Below are 17,290 nucleotides of genomic sequence, written 5' to 3'. Positions count from 1 at the left end.
CAACTTTGTTTATAAATGAGTAACTATTACTTTGTGTTTTTGTAGTTTGGACTTAATTTTTAGGGGTGCAACGCACACACACTTCAGTAAAACTAGCTTGAAAATGAGTAACTATTACTTTGTGTTTTTGTAGTTTGGACTTAATTTTTAGGGGTGCAACGCACATAAACTTCGGTAAAACCAACTTTGTTAATAAATGAGTAACTATTACTTTATGTTTTTGTTGTTTGGACCATATTTTGGGGTGCAACACACATAAACTTCGGTAAAACCAACTTTGTTTATAAATGAGTAACTATTACTTTGTGTTTTTGTAGTTTGGACTTAATTTTTAGGGGTGCAACGCACACACACTTCAGTAAAACTAGCTTGAAAATGAGTAACTATTACTTTGTGTTTTTGTAGTTTGGACTTAATTTTTAGGGGTGCAACGCACATAAACTTCGGTAAAACCAACTTTGTTAATAAATGAGTAACTATTACTTTATGTTTTTGTTGTTTGGACCATATTTTGGGGTGCAACACACATAAACTTCGGTAAAACCAACTTTGTTTATAAATGAGTAACTATTACTTTGTGTTTTTGTAGTTTGGACTTAACTTTTAGGGGTGCAACACACACACACTTCAGTAGAACTAGCTTGAAAATGAGTAACTATCACTTTGTGTTTGTGTTGTTTTGTCTTAATTTATTCGGGGGCAAAACACGAACCCTCGAGCAAAACTAGAAAACGGCAAGTTAATTTAAATAAATGCTCCAATGCAACTGTCATACAAAGAGGCCTATATCACTCAGTCATATTGTCAGTTTTAGCATGTCACAGTCAGTATATTGAGCATGTTGTTGTGTACGGAGACGGACAACGTGGTTCAACATTACAACTCCAACGAAATGTTTAACTTAAAAAATAGTAATGAGCATATCACAACTACTATAGTGTAATAACTAAAATAACACCTTTTGGATTATGTTCTTACCTATGATGAATGGCATTCAACGAAGTAACTGATCACGTCTTCAATGCAGGGGACAGCTAATCTTCCCCTGGCTTGCTCTCTTTGAGCTCCTCTGTTGTTGTTCGGAGAGAGCGTGCCATGCCGTTGGTGTGGGAAACGTTGGTCCCATACAAGCAGTACTTGAAGCCATTCACTATAGGCAGGGGACCAGGCCAAATGGCCCGGTACGGGCGCACATTCATATGACTTGTTCTATGAAGTTGAGTTAATCGGCTGGTCCAAGTATTGTGAACCTCAAACTCAATACATACAATATGTTTTCTTTACATTGGGATCAAGCTATATGCTATAAATTATCTTCATTCATTTTGTATCTGTCAATTAAATATAATTGGTGAGTGACAGATGAGAAAACTATTGTAAAGTATTTCGTTTGGTTTGGGTTTGAAATGCTTAGAGCATGGAAAGTTAGATTATGCCATGGTCCCCCCCCCCTCAAATAGTCATAAGCCTTGTTTGTTCGTTCTACTCATGTTTGTGCTACGAAAAATTCGCATACTGTTAAGTTAAGCTCTTCAGCATCAATACAAGTAATTGAGTATTTCTTACTCAATAACCGCAGTAAAAGTGGCAAAGTTTTATTTTTAAGTATCACTAACCAATAAGTGTTAGTAGTAACTACTTGATCGTAACTCTTGTTGATTTGACCTATTATTTATGGTTAACCCACACCTGTGACGTCATGCTATTGTTAGATCGCTCCATTATTTTGCACGAATGGCGCGATGGGTACATCTATTCACCCATTGTGCATAAAAGAGTTGGGGAATAAAGTACATGAAGTCAATGACGCCATGGACCATTATATTATTTTGTTTTTAATGGTTTTTAACACAGGTTAATGGACCTACACATGTAGTGCAAAATGATCGTTAACACTTTCCACAAGTGAACAGCTACATTATTAAATTATTATTTAGGTGAGATGTTAAAAAATAATTATAGAACTACAACAGTAATTTAAGCAGGTCTTAAAGTCAGATAAATCAATTTCATTTTAACCAGTATTTTTGTTTTTTGTTTTTATTAATTCAAAATGCTTAATTTATCATACACAAACATGGTAAGTGAGTAAAGTCCCTAAAATTTAAGATTGCAAAGATACTTTTTTCAATATCATCATAAAATAACAGGAATTCAACTGAAATTGTTGATCATAAAGGTAGCTTAAATTTGTTTATTAAAAACAAATCTGAAACTACAGGCTTGTACGCGGGTAGGTCACTTCTTTTATCTTCACCTTTTGGGTTTTTTGTAGACCGAGAAAGTCGGCTACAACATCATCTGATAGTCTGTTTCTATCACTAACTTGTATAAATTTACTTAAAGTCAAGAAACAAAATCACTTATCTGCTGCCACTTTCGCTCCCGATCTATGATGCCACTATCGAAGGAACGAGCATAATTTCCTAAATGTTGGTCTTCGTCCATTGTTCACACACCACCAATGGTGTTCACTGGAGTGAACAAGCTTACGTAATACATACAAACAATTGACTTAAAAATTAAACAATATCGCGCCATTCGTGCGAAATAATGGAGCGATTTTAACAATAGCATGACGTCACAGGTGTGGGTTAAGTCGCATTATGCCCTCGGTGAACGCGCCATTCGTGGGTACGAATGGCCCTCGGGCTTCGCCCTCGGGCCATTCTTACCCACGAATGGCGCGCACCTCGGGCATTATCCTATACATAAACAACTTACATAATTAAAGTAAATCTGACTTTTCAAGACTTAAGTTTCAATCAATTAGAATGAGCAAGTAAAAACAACAAAAAACGGTACTAAGTATTATCAAGTTAAATAATTCGAGTTTAATTTACTGAACCAGAGTTTCACTTTTTTGAGTGTAGCAGGGGGAAGGAGATCATGAATATGCAGGCTAGGAAACCGAGCGGTGTGCATTCACATGTTGATGATGAAGCTCATTACAGCGCCGGGCGATTCGGCCAGTTTCGGCCTACCTCTCGGGCGGTTAAATAGATACGTGCTCCCTTACTTTCCCAATGATAAATCCCATACCATTGTCACCCTTCCGTGACCATGGTCCAGTGCGTTTTTCTAACAATAAGCCTAAAATTCAATACTTGTGTTGTATGCCTGACTAAAATCCTTGACTTACTGCGGTTAACCTCCGACAATTTTTTCCTTCTAATTCTATTATTACGGTTCATTCATACATATAAACGGATTCTGCCGTTCGGCCCTTATTATCGTGAGAAATGACGTATCTTTTTGTGGCGAAATTTAGTTATTATGTTTTAGGGTGAGGGCGCTCTTTCATTTGTATTGTGTAAGTTTAAAATTAATAGGCTGTACGGTTCACAAGGTCCAGTGATGTATTATCATTTAAAAGGCTGCTTTGCACGTATGCACTTGAAAAAATGATGTCCCGCATGCATTATCGTTTTAACCGTTGAACCTACGTCAATCCCCGTCAAACCTACATTCAACTAGTCAAATTGTGCGTGCACATAGGAGAACATGCAAGTACTTGTACTGAACATAAATACAAAATGCTGACTGCATGCAGACGACCGAGTGCAAGCTTTCCATGGCTGTGTTTTATTGGTTCCATGTGATGTTTGTCAGCTGCACCCACATCACCTCGGACCAATCATAGAGCTGATAACCCTACGTTTTATCTAATGAAATCATTGTATCAAATGTATCCAATGAAATCACTGGTATAGAATGAAAATTAATGTTTTTATCCTTGCGGATAGAGACAAAAGACCAGTCTAGAGGTATCATGCAAAATGAATAAAACAATAATCGCGAGAGGGCGCTGTTAAAAAGACCTACTTGTATTACCTGTTAGTGTGCAAAACTATCCCAACTCCGTGGTATGAAGGGTTTTTTTTTCACACCATTGGTGATCCAAACACTATGAAAATCTCAGTCCAATGGAGTGAAAGGCCACTTCCCTCCATTCATCTTATTTTGACAGAGTAAATTCTCAACTAACTAGCAGAGTAGGGGTTTCACATTGTTTTCACTTGGTTTTCTCTGCTGTGTTTTCCCAAACACCCCTAGCTTATTGGGGAGCCTCTGATTTGTCTAAAAATGCCTTTGGTTAAACACTTTTTAGGACTCGTGGCGTTTTGATTTGTATTTGGAAAATGTACTAATACATTACTACTAATTACTATACTTTATTATAATACACCTCTTGCTTGTTCTGTACTCTGGTTGGCTGAAACACGGTCACGTGGGGTGAACTAATGCAGTCTTATTAGTGATCGCGCGCACGTGTTTTGCAGCCGGGCACTAGTCTTTGAAAATAGTGCCTGGTTACAGCGCCCTCTCTTGACATGAACCATGAACTGCAACTAAAAAACTTCGTTTCTTTTCCAAGTTTCTGTTCTTTTCACATGTAAGACCGAGGTGTGTTATAAAACACATTATAACACACCTCTTACTTGTTCTGTATTCTGAAACACGGTCGCGTGGGTTGAACTAATAGTCTAGTGATCCCGCACGCGTGTTTTGTTTAATAGTACCCGATCGGGCACTGTATATTTTTTTAAATAATGGTCACTGGTTACAGCGTGAACCGTGAACTGCAATTAAAAAACTTCCTTTCTTTTCCAAGTTTTTTTTCTTAATTCACATTGTAAGACCGAGGTGTGTTACAGAACACATTGTGTCTGGATGTTTCGGTAACTAGTGCTTGTCCATTCCCCCTCGGGCCTGTGAGTGACCATTAGAGGGACCTATTTATCAGGCGTTTTCTTGAGAAGATTTAAATGTGATGTATAGTATACTGTTTACATGACACAGACTGAACAAGCACATAAAATAGCTGCATGGGTTCACCAATCGAAGTCTCCAACCTATTGAGTATTAAATTCAAACAAGCAGGTATAGAAAAGGGACAGATTATGCATAATGCATGTTTGTTGTTGTCCAACTTAATTAAAGGTTGGTAATTAAACACATCTTGTTAGCAGTTTACCAGCGACAACGATGTAGTACCAAGATGCCCTGAACTGTAAACAAAACAATCCGTAAAGTTTACGCTGCTTTACCTGGCAGCTAGGGTGCCAGGTAAACAGCCGTAAAGTTCACAGTGGAAGTTTTGTAAATTGTGCCTTGAAGGGGTAGTTTGCAAAACTTCCTCTGTGAAATTTCCTGCACTTTACCTGGCACCCTAGCTGCCAGGTAAAGCACCGTAAATTTAACTGATTTATTTTTTACCGTGTGTCTACAATTGTTGGTGTAATTCGTGGCACGTATTTTTGTTTGGCAGTAATATCAATACTTTTTGTGTGCAGTACCGATACAAATTAAACCTGCAACTCAATCGATATGGTCCATTAGTTTAACTGCAAAGGCTTGCGACAGAACATTCAGACTTTCAGCAGTTTTTCAACGTCTATGAATGTTTTCTTCATTCCGTTTCTTTGGGTAAGAGTTTGTGCTTTTGTGCCTACGCCTTAATGTAAGAACATTAGGTTGCATCGGTACCGCCTGACACTTCAGGTTAAATTCTCATGTTCTACATATTCATCGTTAAAGTCAGTTAGAAACGTTTGAAGATCGGAAAGGAGGACATACAAGGCGAGTTTCCTGAATCATGGATGGAACTTTGAACTTGTCTCGTCGCTTATGGATGTTCTATGTGTTGTTGTGGGCATGTGAGGGTAGGTAGTTCTAAAGGCCCCGTCACACAGAGCCTTTTTATTATTCATGAGACCAACTGTGCTGTGCGAAATGAACACTTTGACAGCACATGAAGACATTCTAACTCACTTTCTTAAAATAGTGGGACAACTGAAATGTGAAGGGATATTACTAATAGTTTTGAATTGCAATCTTAATTATAAAAGTGGGCTGAGCATCTTCATGGTTACATCAATATAAACTTGTCTTCAAAAAGACAATGATTAAATTTCAGTTTTAGAAAGATTGTGAAAGGCCGATAAAGGAAGAGAACTTCGATACAAAATTCACACACTACTCAAAAAGACACGACCTGAAGTGCATGACCAATACTCGTTCAAGAATCATGGCTATATTTTATAGTCACGAACATTTCTTTTGTTTTCTTGTCCGTCATGCGACTAGGTTTTTCTCGAGCCCAAGCGTGTCCACCTCTTTAGTCATTTTACGAGGGAAACTGCTACCGCTTCTTCGGCCAGAGGAAATCGTGGCATGATGCTGAAGCTCACTGCAATGAGTTCTTCACCAGTAAGAGCCAGGCCCATCTTGCGACCATCCGGGATTCCAGCACCAACGACTTACTCATTGAGATGTGGAAAACTACACTGATTTCAATTGAAGACGAAGGGGATCGTGTGTTAGAAGAAATTATTGATTTCAATTAAGTACTTTGAATAATATTGTGATAGTCAATCAAGGCATAATTAATTTTAAAGGAACACGTTGCTCTGGATCGGACGAATTGGTATTTGAAAAGCGTTTGAAACCGTTTGTTATGAAATGCATATGGTTAGAAAGATATTTTAAAAGTAGAATATAATGTTCCACACAAACATGTCTCGAAATTGCACAGTTTTCCCTTTACGTCGCGAAGAAACGCGGTCAGCCATTTTGTGAAGTCAAAATGTTGACTCCATAATGGCCGACCTTGTTAGTTCGCGACGTAACAGGAAAAACCGTGCAATTTCGAGTGATGCTTGTGTGGATCATTATATTCTACTTTTAAAATATCTTTCTAACCATATGCATTTCATAACAAACGGTTTCAAAGCTTGTCAAAGACCAACTCGACCGATCCAAGGCAACATGTAATAAATAATTCACCGGCACAGGGTCAACATTTCTTTTGAGGGGAAAAGGTGATTGTTTTTATTGGCGGTTCCATCAAACTTTTGAGATATTTTTTAACTGTCTAATCAATACCAGTGTGGTAGTCAAGACCGGTACACCCGATACCAAGACCAACACCAGTAGGTCAAAGGGGGAGACCGGGCCCAATTTCATGGCTTTGCTTACCGCCGAATTCTGTGCTTACGATCACGATTCCCCGGTCACCTGCAAGCGCCGATTTTTTGCACTAGCCTTGTAAGCGTAGGATGTCTGAACGTGGAGTACGCACACGCAGAAAGGGAAATTCGCCGCTAAACTGTGAAATACGCTTGCCGTAAGCACATAATTCCCTGCTTCTGCAGGCGCCGATTCTGTGCTTACGGTAAGAAGAGCCATGAAATTGGTCCCTGGTCTCGAGACCGACAACATTGATCAATACAACATGTATATAATGACAAAAGGGGTCGTTTATTCGGAATTTTTTTTTAAGATACAGTCCAGTAGAGTCTGTGTCACTGCAGTGAGCTTAGGGATTGTGTCCAGTCCTCAAACAACTATTGTATGTTTGTGGTAAGATCGTTTGGTTTGCATTGCCAAATTTAGCTCTGTCACGTGTATGGTGTGCCCCCGCCCCCGCCCCCACCCCCAAAAAAATACATAGATAAATATTTAAATGTTTACATGTTTCTCGAAAAAAATCAAGTTGCTTCAGAAAGAGCTGTTTCTCACGATGTGTTATACTATCAAAAACTCTCCATTGCTCGTTACCAAATAAGTTTTTATGCTAACAATTATTATGAGTAATTACCAATATAAATAGCGTCCAATATCGAGGTTGTTTACAGACTGTATTAAAGGCAGTGGACACTATTGGTAATTACTCAAAATAATTATTAGCATAAAACCTTTTTGGTGACGAGTAATGCGGAGAGGTTGATGGTATAAAACATTGTGAGAAACGGCTCCCTTTGAAGTGCCATAGTTTTCGAGAAAGAAGTAATTTTCCACGAATTTGATTTCAATACCTCAAGTTTAGAACTTGAGGTCTCGAAATCAACCATCTAAACGCACACAACTTCGTGTGACAAGGGTGTCTTTTTCTTCGATGTTCGATGACCGATTGAGCTCAAATTTTCCCAGGTTTGTTATTTCATGCATATGTTGAGATACACCAACTGTGAAGGCTAGTCGTTGACAATTACCACTGCCTTTAATTACATCAAAGTCTTGCAAATTTGCTCAAGTTATTTCCCCATTGACAAAACCCAAAAGCCCCCAGTAACTATAAGTTGAGGGACTTTAGCTAACTCTAACCCAAAACTACTCCTGATTTCAAGCTGTTTATTAAAACAAAACCAAGCCGAAACAAAAACCTAACCCAAAACTACTTTTCGGATTCAAGGCTGGCTGGTTAAAACCAACCAAAATTCAAAACAAAACCAAACCAAGTCAAAACCAAAACCAAACCGGACCGAAACCAAACCGACACAAAAATCAAAACAAACACCATCACCAAAACCAAACAAAACCAAACCAAAACCAAACCACATTAAGATCAAAACCTAAACCAAACCAAAACATTGAATTGTTTAACCCTACGGGTTAATTATTCATGCTTGTACATAATCGCTCCATACTCTCACGCCGATATCTCAAAATAGAGATATGCACATAGTGTTAGCACAAACCTCGTTAAACTTCAACCATACAAAGATTCAAAGCCTAATATGAGTCAACTTTACACTTTTTGTATTATTTAACAAAAAAAGTCACCCTAACTTCGGCTGCAGTACACGTGCTGGTACATGTCCCTGGAGAGTTTAAGTTTTCGTAATCAAGAGTTTGTTGAACTGTCAAACATATTTTGAAACGGTTCGTCTGAGCATCCTAACATAAACTCAAGGGTTGACTTAGTACGTAGTTTCTTAGGCATCTTAAATTGGTTGAAGGATGCTGCAGAGTTTGATAAGATGAAATCCTGTAGCTTCTTGAAGGACCCAGGCTTGACGACAACTACTAGTGGTTTCTTAATCCTTCCGATTTGTCGGTATACGTTGTAGTGTGTGTGCTTTTCGGCAAGGCTGGTATCAAACTTCGCATATCAAGAAAGAAAAAGGGAATACAATTTATTTGAAAGTAGATTACTACTTTCATATAATGATGAGCAATTGGAGGTTTTGTAACGCTAGGTGGCAGCAGACTTTAGGTCAGTTTCCATTGTTTACGTATTTCTGAGTAACAATGAATTTTCCTGGTAAGTCTGATGCTTAGTGTCACCAAAAGACTACCGTTGGCTTAAACTGCACCCCTAGTTAGGAAATGAGTTAAGAATCAGTAAAGGCTACAACACTATGTTTTTAATGAAGGACAAACCATTTGTAAACTTACGGTACACATTTGCTCCTCGGTCAAATCGTTGCCGCAGTGAGAATCGAACTCAAGAAACAAGATGTATCGCATGTTTAACTCTCCTATGTGGTGAAAAACAAGATATCGTGGATTTCACTTCCAGAATACAAACTGACAAATTGTAAATGTATGAAACAAGGGAGTTTGAAGTGATCAGAATAAATAGATGCGAAATCTAATTTGCTCAAAAATTCTGACTTTTCACAAAGAGATATCCCAAATAAATACATTTTAAAAAGTCAATATTACACAAAGAACAATTCATAGTGATACACATTAGTCCAGCTATTAAAGGCAGTGGACACTATTGGAAATTACTCAAAATAATTATTAGCATAAAACCTTACTTGGTGACGAGTAATGGGAAGAGGTTGATGGTATAAAACATTGTGAGAAACGGCTCTCTCTGAAATGACATAGTTTTCGAGAAAGAAGTAATTTTTTATGAGTTTGATTTCGAGACCTCGGATTTAGAACTTGGGGTCTCGAAATCAACCATTGTAATGCACACAACTTCGTGTGACAAGGGTGTTTTTTCTGTCATTAATTATCTCGTAACTTTGAACTGAGCTAAAATTTTCACAGGCTTGTCATTTTATGCATATGTTGAGATACACCAAGTGAGAAGACTGGTCTTTGACAATTACCAATAGTGTCTAGTGTCTTTAAGCGCAAAACACAGAAACAAGTAAAATTGAGTGACTGTTTTGAGGGCCTTACGATGTCGCTTGAGTAGAATGACGCTGATTAATGTATAATATAGCCCAAATGCTATAGCCTAAAGACGTATTAATTAACACATTAATCAGTTGTATGCAACGAACATGTCACAACACTGGCCTTAAATAAGACAAATATGTAAATTACACATTGTGTACATATCGGAATGCATTCCATTAAACAATCGACAACAATCTTTACCATTTGTTTCATCAGCCAGTAATGTACCCTCTGAACAAGTCCAGTTAAAAAGCGTCTTCTCTGGACAGTTGGCTACAGTTCGTTCAATCGCGTCCGCAACCAAAGGTAAGCCGACACGTTCATTACACATGTTAAATACGTCACTGACCCTACAAAGCAAACAACGACATTTCAGTTTGTTAAGGAATTTGGACTACACTTAAAGTAGTGTTGTGATGTGGGTTTTGAATGATAAATTAAAGCCATTGGACACTTTCGGTAAACAGTATTTTCCAAAGGCCCACACTTCGTGCATCACAATTTATATATAAAATAACAAACCTGTGAAAATTTAGGCTCGATGTATCATCGGAGTCGGGAGAAAATAACGGAGAAAACCAACCGTTGTTTCCGCACGTTTCGCCCTGTTATGACATGTGTTTACAGTAAATCCATAATTCTCACTATCGAGAATTGACAATTGTTTTAATGTTTTCTCAAAAAGTAAAGCATTTCATGGAATAATGTTTCAAAAAAAGTCTTTCACCATTACCTTCTGTAAGCCCTGTAAGTTATTTGTAAATCTGTGAACTTTTATTTTTTTGTTCTGTTCCAAAAGTATATAATGGCTTTAAGGAAGCAATTAAGGGAGTTCCGACCGTGGTTTTTGAATGTCGAATCCGCACAAAAAAAAACTTATCTTTTGTTGCGAAGGATGATAAATAAACATTGTGTAACCTCACTTGGGCATCCAGTCGACTCTGTTCATCCATCACATAGACTAGTAGATTATCGTACTTACCTTTCCTTGATCGTTATAATGGGACATTGCTCGTGAAAGCCTACCACTTGGATCATGTCTCCCATGCGGAATCGAAATAGTCCACCCCTAGTTGTGATAACGAGTTCATATCGTTCCCCTTGCTCAACTTCGTCAACCAAGAGAGTGTCTGGCTGCTTCTCGGCTCTTCAATTGAATAATAAATGGAGAATCAAGTACAAACAAAACCTTGCAAAACAAATAAATGTAACAAAATGTACATGTAATTGTTAACACAGTCATAACTAACAATGTTCACAACACATTATTAATGATTGACTGAAGTTGAAGACGACTACACGTTGCGACACTAACGAGTAAAGCACATTTTTGTCGTCTATGGAACTTCATTTTGGGGATGTAATGATTGGTATCGACGCAGAATGGCAATGACGTCACATTAAAGTCACATTAAAGTCACCTTGAAGTGGTATTTTGTCAAGATAAATAAGCTCCTGTCACATGAATAAACAGTTAACTAAGGTTCTAAAATTGTAGTTTCCATTTTATTAACACATTTAAAAGTAGGCCCGACCCGAGGGGCGCTGTTCGTGACGTCAATCGAGGCGCGATATTTGATATTTTAGATACCGGACCACTTTGCAAACTGACCCCATTTTTAGTTGTTTTGCTGCCTCAAGCAGCAATACATCAGCAGCAATACACGTGGTCGACATTTCCAGGAATATGCAAGAAATAAACCTTTTATCGAAACGAAACTCGCGACTAGGACTTGCATATACTTGCACGTACGTGTGTTCAATGTTCGATCGAGGCAAAGTCTGCCTCGATTGACGTCACAAAAGGGGTAGGCGGCGTCACCCCCCAAACAACTTTATCTATGTTTTAAACATTCGATCGAGGCAAAGTCTGCCTCGATTGACGTCACATAATGGGTAGGTGGAGTCACCCCCAAACAACTTTATCTATGTTTTAAACATATAAATCGTTCCAAACAATTACTCAAAAAAATATTTGATTGTTCATTTACATACTCTAATGTTTGAAGGAAAACAATTCAATTTCCAGGTGCATGACATCTCACATAATGCAAGCGACATGTGATGCACATTCGATGACCAGTTGAACTCAAATTTTCACAGGTTGTGTATTTTATGCATAATGTTTGGATGCATCAAGTGAGCATACTGGTCTTTGAAATTACCAAACATGTCCAAACCTCATTTTGGCATAACATTAATAAGAGCTACCCTACTTTGCATAAGAAGTGAAACTTAGTATCAATTAGCTTACGTGTGTTTTTCTGGAATGAATTCATAGACAGCTTGGTCTAGTAGCAGGACATATTGAATCTTTGGTGGATGGAGATTTAAAGCGAACTCTCCTTCTGTACTTCCGTAATCCGCAGCAAGGATCGGAATGCCTGTGGTTAAGAAAACAAGAGAAATACAACGGAGGAGTTGTGAAACGGATGTGGATTGACTTCTACATATTTTTCTCAGGGCTGTGTAGAGCTGAGTTTCAAGTTTCGATGACCGAGTTTGAAGTTCGAATCCAATTCATAATGCTTGTGTTCTTTCTGGACAAGTCGTGTTTTTGTCATTTTCATCAACACGGGGCGGCCACGTCCTCGCGAGGGATATTCTTGATGTGGGGACTAAACGTACCTGCGTTATAACCATTGTTGGACCCTTTCGGTAAACAGTGTTTTCCAAGGCCCACACTTTGTGTACCACAACTTCTATATCAAATAACAAATTTGTAAAATTTTAGGCTCAATCGGTAATAGGAGTCGGTAGAAAACAGCGGGGAAAACCCACCCTTGTTTCCGCGCGTTTCGCCGTGTCATGACATGTGTTTAAAATAAATCCGTAATACTCGTTACGAGAATTTATATTGTTTTGCTGTTTTCTCAAAAAGTAAAGCATTTCATGGAATAATATTTCAAGAGAAGTCTGTCACCATTGCCTTCTGTAAACCCTGTAAGTTATTTGTAAATCTGTGAACTTTTATTTTTTTCTGAACCGAAAGGGTCCAATGGCTTAAGTGTTCAGCAAATGTTGTTTTATCATTTCCACGGGTCGAATGGGTTTGTCTACAGCATTTTCTCAAAGATGTCTTTATTTATGAAGTATGTCGTATGTAGTCCAAGTGTTGCTGGATTAATTGACAAAATAACATACCTATTTTATACACAACGGATGCTGACAAAGTTTTGGTCTGCCCCTTCTAATAAAAACAAGGTCTCATGTTGATTGACACTCCCTCTGATGGGACGTGTGGCTTGGCCTTGCTTAAGATATCATTGTATATGGATTGACCAATTCGTGCTATGTTATTAAACAGCTACTTGAGCGGATTTGTTTAAACGGAAATGCATTTTAACTTGTTTATAATGCGTTTGTTCACCATTGGAATGTAATGCTGATCTGTTTTGACGGCTATACAAATTGGAGCTCTTGACTATGACGTAACACGAGTGATTACGTAGCGGAGCTTTTCGCTAATCTTTCAGAAAATGTCGCAATGATAATTTTTTTTTAAATTACAATTTATTTATAGTCATATGACTTGATTTCTTATTGATTGAACACACTTCAAATGAAATTCAGCAAAGTTCACGACTTGACATTTTTTTTCGTTCAGTAGAAAACATCCCTTGAAATATTTGCGACTGAAATGTCTGATTCGATATTTCAGACAAAAATATTTAAATTTTTCAAACAAAAATTGTTATTTGAGGAGAAACGAATAAAACTAATTTCCCGTCTGGTGTTTATCGCTCAGTGTGATCGTTTTATTCCTTGTTTGAACGATGTAATGCCAAATGTGTAATCTGTTTTCACTATTTTCTCGTGACCCAGATGGCCGATCGATTTAAAACTTTACATGTTTGCCAGTTTACATATCATGATATCTATGTAGATACTTACTTACCTTCCGTTTGTCCCGAGGCTTTAATTTTATGCAAGTGACCTCCTTGCTCAGCCGACACAATTAGTTTGAGGTTTGGCCAGACTCTGGCAAATATTCCCCGGAATCCCTTGGAGAACTCCACCGTTAGTTCATCAGCTCGCTGTGGGTTGGGTGTCAATGAAGAATTGAGACTTTCTAAGATGCTTGGAGGTATATTTAAATCAAGATTCACTCTTCCTGTTTGTATATCATCCACCAACATTTTCCAGTTTTCTCTAAGAACGGTTATTACTCTTGCAAGCTGAAAAGTGAACACTGTGAAGATCGCGCCTAGATTTCTGTCCATTAAGCCAAACAAGAGATGAACGTATAACAGTTCAAAGTCGGTCTGGATTTCAAATCCAGCATTTGGAGTGTTCTGCATGCTGAAGAATTTATGGCCTTTATCAGGAACCTGGATTGCACGTCCGAATTTCACGCCAGATTTTGATTTCAAAGAATTATTTTTTGAAAGGCAAAAAATGTATCTCTGTGCGGGGCTTGGGCACTCGAGATACTCCCCAGCAACACAACGCCTGGCGATGAAGATTGAGAAGTTAACCATGTTAAGTTGTGATTGGACGATTGGTATCACCTTGCTAGGTCCTGTAGTTCCAGATGTAAGACCAAATCGAACTAAAGTTTCTCCAACAAAGACGTTCGGTTCTCCATCAGTCAGTCTCTGAACATACTTCCGGTAGTGGTCGTAGTCAGTCAGTGGATGCTTTTTTTGTAACCCCTTCAAGGATAGGATTTCTTCAAGACGATGCTCTTTGCCATACTCCGTGCCTGCGTCTCGTTTGATTAAAACTCGGAGCAGGGATTCCTGTGCTTCTCGGGTGCTCTTCCATAGCTTGGTCATCTTTGGCATGAAGACGTAGCGGACCCAAATCGCATCGTACACATTACATACATAACAAATAAGAAGACTTCGAAGAGTATGAGTCTCAGAGCAGGGTACCAGACTTATGTGCAAGGCAACACCAAGAGATATGGACAGCAGAACAATCAACAATCCTGAAAAATTAATAAAGAAAGCAAACAATCGTTACATTTGAGATGTTCATCAGAGGCCGGCTAGTGCCAAAAGGAGTTGTCGCAAGTATTGCGAGTTGCCTCAGGCTTGCAATTAAAATCACACGTAATTAAAATTACACGTAACATCATATAGTTCTAGTCGCACTCAGGTTCTACATCGCTCATTCCGTGTCAGACAACATACTTGTTTACCTACCTATTTGTACCTACCAGAATAACGTTAACAGCAAACACACCATAGCATGTGTACAATTTGTGGCTGGTGTCCTACACACTTTTGTTTAGCAGACAATATTGTTAAGCAATCTTTTCGAGTAAAGGAGCTCCATGAAATTCGGGCCAGGGTAAAGCCAGCAATGCTCGAAATTATTAAATCTCGAATATATTTCTCTTTGCTTTTTACGAGTTGCATTTGTATCAATGGTTTTGAAGGACTTACCTACGCATATCACAACTGGTGTTGACTTCAAGTCAAAGGAGAAATCTAACAGAAAGCTCATGAAGATCAAGATGAATGCAATCCACAATTTGCAACGAGATGCCCAGTTCATAATGCAAGATCTTCAATCACGCTATTGCATAGAATAAATTCCCCCCTTGTTTTATAAATCTAGTTATTTTGGCTTTATTACGCACTTATACACTTCAGGCTGCCAAAGTTATAGTCACACGTATATTACTTTCCCAATGATAAATCCCATACCATTGTCACCTTCCGTGACCATGGTCCAGTGCGTTTTTCTAACAATAAGCCTAAAATTCAATACTTTTGTTGTATGCCTGACTAAAATCCTTGACTTACTGCGGTTAACCTCCGACAATTTTGTCCTTCTAATTCTATTATTATGGTTCATTCATACATATAAACGGATTCTGCCGTTCGGCCCTTATTATCGTGAGAAATGACGTATCTTTTTGTGGCGAAATTTAGTTATTATGTTTTAGGGTGAGGGCGCTCTTTCATTTGTATTGTGTAAGTTTAAAATTAATAGGCTGTACGGTTCACAAGGTCCAGTGATGTATTATCATTTAAAAGGCTGCTTTGCACGTATGCACTTGAAAAAATGATGTCCCGCATGCATTATCGTTTTAACCGTTGAACCTACGTCAATCCCCGTCAAACCTACATTCAACTAGTCAAATTGTGCGTGCACATAGGAGAACATGCAAGTACTTGTACTGAACATAAATACAAAATGCTGACTGCATGCAGACGACCGAGTGCAAGCTTTCCATGGCTGTGTTTTATTGGTTCCATGTGATGTTTGTCAGCTGCACCCACATCACATCGGACCAATTATAGAGCTGATAACCTTACGTTTTATCTAATGAAATCATTGTATCAAATGTATCCAATGAAATCACTGGTATAGAATGAAAATCAATGTTTTTATCCTTGCGGATAGAGACAAAGGACCAGTCTAGAGGTTTCATGCAAAATGGATAAAACAATAATCGCGAGAGGGCGCTGTTAAAAAGACATACTTTTATTACCTGTTAGTGTGCAAAACCATCCCAACTCCGTGGTATAAAGGATTTTTTCACACCATTGGCGATCCAAACACTATGAAAATCTCAGTCCAATGGAGTGAAAGGCCACTTCCCTCCTTTCATCTTATTTTGACAGAGTAAATTCTCAACTAACTAGCAGAGTAGGGGTTTCACATTGTTTTCACTTGGTTTTCACTTGGTTTTCTCTGCTGTGTTTTCCCAAACACCCCTAGCTTATTGGGGAGCCTCTGATTTGTCTAAAAAATGCCTTTGGATAAACACTTTTTAGGACTCGTGGTGTTTTGATTTGTTATTTGGAAAATGTACTAATACATTACTACTACTTACTATAATTTATTATAATACACCTCTTGCTTGTTCTGCACTCTGGTTGGCTGAAACACGGTCACGTGGGGTGAACTATTGGTAAGAGTTTGTGCTTTTGTGCCTACGCCTTAAAGGAACACGTTGCCTTGGATCGGTCGAGTTGGTCCTTAAAAACCGTTCTGTAACCCTTTGTTATAAAATCGTTATGGTTAGAAAGATGTTGTAAAAGTAGAATACAATGATCTACACAAATATGCCTCGAAATTGCGTGGTTTTCTTTTTACCTCGTTGACTAACACGGTTAAAACAGGGCAGGTAGTGGTAGTATGGTAGAACTTAAAGTCACCTGGAAGTGGTATTTTTTTAAATAAAGCTTTTGTCACTGAAATATGTGTTTTTACGAGAGGAATGTGAATAAAAAGTTAACTAAGGTTTAAAAATATTAGTTTTGATTGTATTTACAAATTTACGAGTAGGCCCCGACCCGAGAGGGCGCTGTTCGTGACGTAATTCAAGGCGCGATATTTGAAGAGAAAATTTGTAGTCAGGCCCCCGTACATTACGTCTTTCAGATACCTTCTTCGATTTCCCACT

At 38.2% G+C, this 17,290-nt stretch overlaps 1 protein-coding gene across 1 annotated transcript; it reads right to left on the bottom strand.

The window, feature by feature from the left end:
* Positions 1-8,416: 8,416 nt before the first annotated feature.
* LOC139938695 (uncharacterized) lies at positions 8,417-15,429 on the bottom strand. The gene is made up of 7 exons (XM_071934311.1): positions 15,318-15,429; positions 13,823-14,857; positions 12,179-12,308; positions 10,907-11,071; positions 10,126-10,274; positions 9,184-9,278; positions 8,417-8,887 (listed from the first exon to the last, which is right to left on the bottom strand). The coding sequence occupies exons 1-7, from the start codon at positions 15,427-15,429 to the stop codon at positions 8,630-8,632; spliced, it is 1,944 nt and encodes a 647-aa protein (XP_071790412.1). The 3' UTR covers positions 8,417-8,629.
* Positions 15,430-17,290: the final 1,861 nt, after the last annotated feature.

The sequence above is a fragment of the Asterias amurensis genome, chromosome 6 (assembly GCF_032118995.1).
Source record: "Asterias amurensis chromosome 6, ASM3211899v1".
NCBI classification, from domain to species: domain Eukaryota; kingdom Metazoa; phylum Echinodermata; class Asteroidea; order Forcipulatida; family Asteriidae; genus Asterias; species Asterias amurensis.
The sequence above is the reverse complement of the archived record's forward strand: the minus strand, read 5'-3'. Positions and strand labels throughout refer to the sequence as shown.